Source organism: Pinus tabuliformis, chromosome 8 (genome assembly GCF_031772625.1).
Source record: "Pinus tabuliformis cultivar Carrire ecotype Pingquan chromosome 8, CPIR1, whole genome shotgun sequence".
NCBI lineage: Eukaryota > Viridiplantae > Streptophyta > Pinopsida > Pinales > Pinaceae > Pinus > Pinus tabuliformis.
The window spans coordinates 433784919-433788153 of record NC_142294.1 but is presented as its reverse complement, the minus strand read 5'-3'; the positions used below and the strand labels follow the sequence as shown (position 1 = coordinate 433788153).

Here is a 3235-nt window from a genome sequence, read left to right as displayed (position 1 = left end):
CTTCTAGTGGCATAGGGCTTAAGCAGGTTGATTCACAAAGCCAGAAGAGAGGAGAAGGTAAAAGGTATTGAGGTAGCAATTAATCTTTTCATTACCCACCTCCTTTTTGTCGATGATATATTGCTTTTCACTAATGGATCTATCAATGAAATTAAAGAGCTTAAAAGCATAATTGATCTGTTTCTAAAAGCTACAGGCATGCAGATTAATCATAGGAAATCCCAGGTATCCATGGCAAACATTGAAAGAAAGGAAAGATCCTTGATGCAAAATCTCTTCCCCTTCCAGCATCAACAGTTGGAATCCCCTTTTAAATATTTGGGTTTTTGGTTAAAACCTTCAGCATACAAGATAGAGGACTGGAACTGGCTCATTGCTAATATTGAAGCTATAATTTCACACTGGAGTCATAAATGGCTGTCCAGAGCAGGCAGATTAACCCTTATTAAATCAGTCCTACTAGCTATCCCCGTCTACTGGGCAGCCTTAACTTGGGTTCCAAAAGGTGTGATGGAAAAAATCAGGAGGATCTGTAGCAAATTCTTATGGGCAGGGGCTAAAGAAAATTCTGTCCTCCCATGGGTAGCTTGGGACAAGCTGGCAAGACCCAAAGATTGGGGAGGATGGGGAATAAAAAGGCTCCCCGAGTTCAGCCTTTCATTGGTAGCCAAATCAGGTTGGCAGCTTATTTCGATGGAGAATCTTTGGACCAGAGTGGTCAGAAGAAAATATATCGACCCTGTCCCAATGGAGGACTGGATCAGAAGCCAGGAAAAGAGAAAAAAAATGTTTCAGTCGTATGGAAAGCAACGGTGGAAGCTTTCTCTGTGATTGAACAAGGGCTAGCGTGGAAGATAGGTGATGGAAGTCATTGCAAGATTGGAAGGGATCCCTGGGTAGGATGTGATGAAGCTTATGCCCTATCCCCAGGCTTACTCAGGCATCTTGAACACAAGGGCATTTATACTTTAAACCAGGTGGAGAAAATTGGTCAATTTTCAATATGGGGACAGGCTTGGAAGAGTGCAGAAGATCTGGGATTAAATATCAGGTGGAAGAACGAATGGTGTTCTTATATCCAAGAACTTCACCGTTCTAATGTCAGGCTCAAAAATGAATCAGATCTATTGATATGGGCGCAGGGGGAAACAGGAGAATATGCCCCTAAGGATGGTTACAATTTCCTTATGCAAAAGAAAGGTTGTGGCAATCCAGATTGGTGGTCGAAACTTATCTGGAAGCTTAAAGGACCTGCAAAAGCCAAGATTTTCCTCTGGTGCATGCTAAAAAGGAAAGTCCCAACCTGGGATACATTGCGAGCCAGATATCTAGTTGGACCAGGGAGATGCCCTTTGTGCAAATCAAAAGAGGAATCTATTAACCACCTTTTTATCACATGCGCTGAGTCAAAAAAGATTTGGGGGGAGCTATCTAGTCTGCTCAACATCAATGCACAACTGGGTGATGATCCTTTGGAAATGGTTTGGAGTAGGTGGTGGCAAACCTACAAGGAAGGGAATATGAGAATCCTTCCTCTTATTTATTTCTGGGGAGTGTGGATTGTGAGAAATAAGAGCCTGTTTCAAGAGAAAGACATCCCCGTTGCAATTACTACGATAAACTGTGCAGCTATCTACTCTGCCATTCCTGTTCCTGACCTTAAAACTCCTCAAAAATTATCAAAGCCTGTAAATATCCAAGAGGGTATTCCCTGGGCCTTTTTTGACGGGGCCTCTCAGAACAACAAGGCAGGGGCTGGACTATGTATTCACTTTAATCAAGAACATTCTCTTAAAGCCTCTGTAGGCCTCGGATCAGGCTCAAATAACTTTGCTGAGATTTCTGCTTTACGCTTTCTTCTATGTTTGCTTCTTCAGCGAAATATTCACTCAATTCAAATTTATGGTGACTCTTTGAACGTAATCAATTGGGTGAACGGAAATGCTGCATGCCGAAATCAAATCCTGAAGATTATTCTTGAGGAAATACAGCGCTTAAAGCAGTCTTTCAATGTCTTCATCCTATGCCATGTATTCAGGGATAGAAACGAGGATGTCGACAGTTTCTCTAAGGCTGGTGTTCAACAAGTTTTGGGAAGCTGGTCAATTATAGAATACAGGCAGGGGCAGTCCATTGTTTCGACAGACCCTCCTTTCGAACAGCCTCAGTGATAGTGACACTCTGTCTCTATTCGCTTTCTGGGTCTTGGATATTTCTTCATATATGTCTTTTGTTCCTTTTCTTCATGTTTTAATATGTGGACAGTTCTTTCATAACGGAACTCTATCATATACCGCTTCATACAGATCTTTAACATCTCGCCGGAAGTTCTGAAAACAGTTTTGTAAGAGTGTGTTTTTTCCTCTCTGTAGGAGTCCTCGAACTGAAAAAGGTTTCTATAGTTTTAGTGCTCAAAGACTCGCCCAAGGAGGTAGACTAACAGGTAGCTATATGTCCATATCTCCGGAGTGATAGTTATCTGAATCCTTTCTAACAGTCAATAAGGACTGTGTTTTTTTTGTGTATTCTACAGCGCAACAATCTTGCACCAGGTCTGCAAGTGGATCACTGTATGTAGCTTTTTATTTTGCTCAATAAAAAGTGGTTTTTTTCTTCCGGAAAAAAAAAAAAAACTAGAATAACCATGGGGAAATATATACACGTGAAACACAGCTACATTAGGCAATCATAACCCTCATCTTAGCCACATTACTAGATACTCTTCCCAAAATATGTTTGATATCTCCTCCCAATTGTAGTTTTCAACTAAAAGGATCCATCAAAGCTTATCTCAGTTTCACGTTGGCCTTCTCAATTCTAAATGTACAACTACCTTAAAAATGGTGATGTTGAAAAATTGGACCAAAATTATAGGAAATACTAGTGGCCAAATCCTTCACTTACTTTACCTTCATTGTCCATACCTAACTAATGAGAGCACAAGAACAGCTACTTCTCTAGAAGCACCTATAATAATTTTGTGGGTTTAGCTAAATACCCTTTAGTTAGTGTTTACACATCAGTCTAGATACTAAAATGATGTGCCTACAATCATAATCCACTAGGTGTATTTTCTCTTAAAAAACTATGCAAATATAGATGTCCCTTTTATGGCCAAGTTCCACCAAAATGGTTCCTCCTTAGTCTGGTTGCGTGAATATGAGTGCAAACCAACTTCTTGTCATGGTAATAATCACCAGCAGCTAGTCCAATAAATGTCCCCAAATTTCCACAG

The 3235-nt window shown here is 40.5% G+C and overlaps 1 protein-coding gene across 1 annotated transcript; it reads left to right on the top strand.

Annotated features, from left to right (window-relative positions):
• The first annotated feature begins 623 nt into the window (after positions 1-623).
• On the top strand, positions 624-2171 carry LOC149235916 (uncharacterized). Its single transcript, XM_089368710.1, has one exon. It carries the CDS (start codon positions 624-626, stop codon positions 2169-2171), a length of 1548 nt encoding a protein of 515 aa, XP_089224836.1.
• The last annotated feature ends 1064 nt before the right edge of the window (positions 2172-3235 follow it).

Excerpts from the sequence above, each read along its gene's own strand:
- LOC149235916 (XM_089368710.1), top strand. The coding sequence starts at position 624 with ATGGGGAATAAAAAGGCTCCCCGAGTTCAGCCTTTCATTGGTAGCCAA.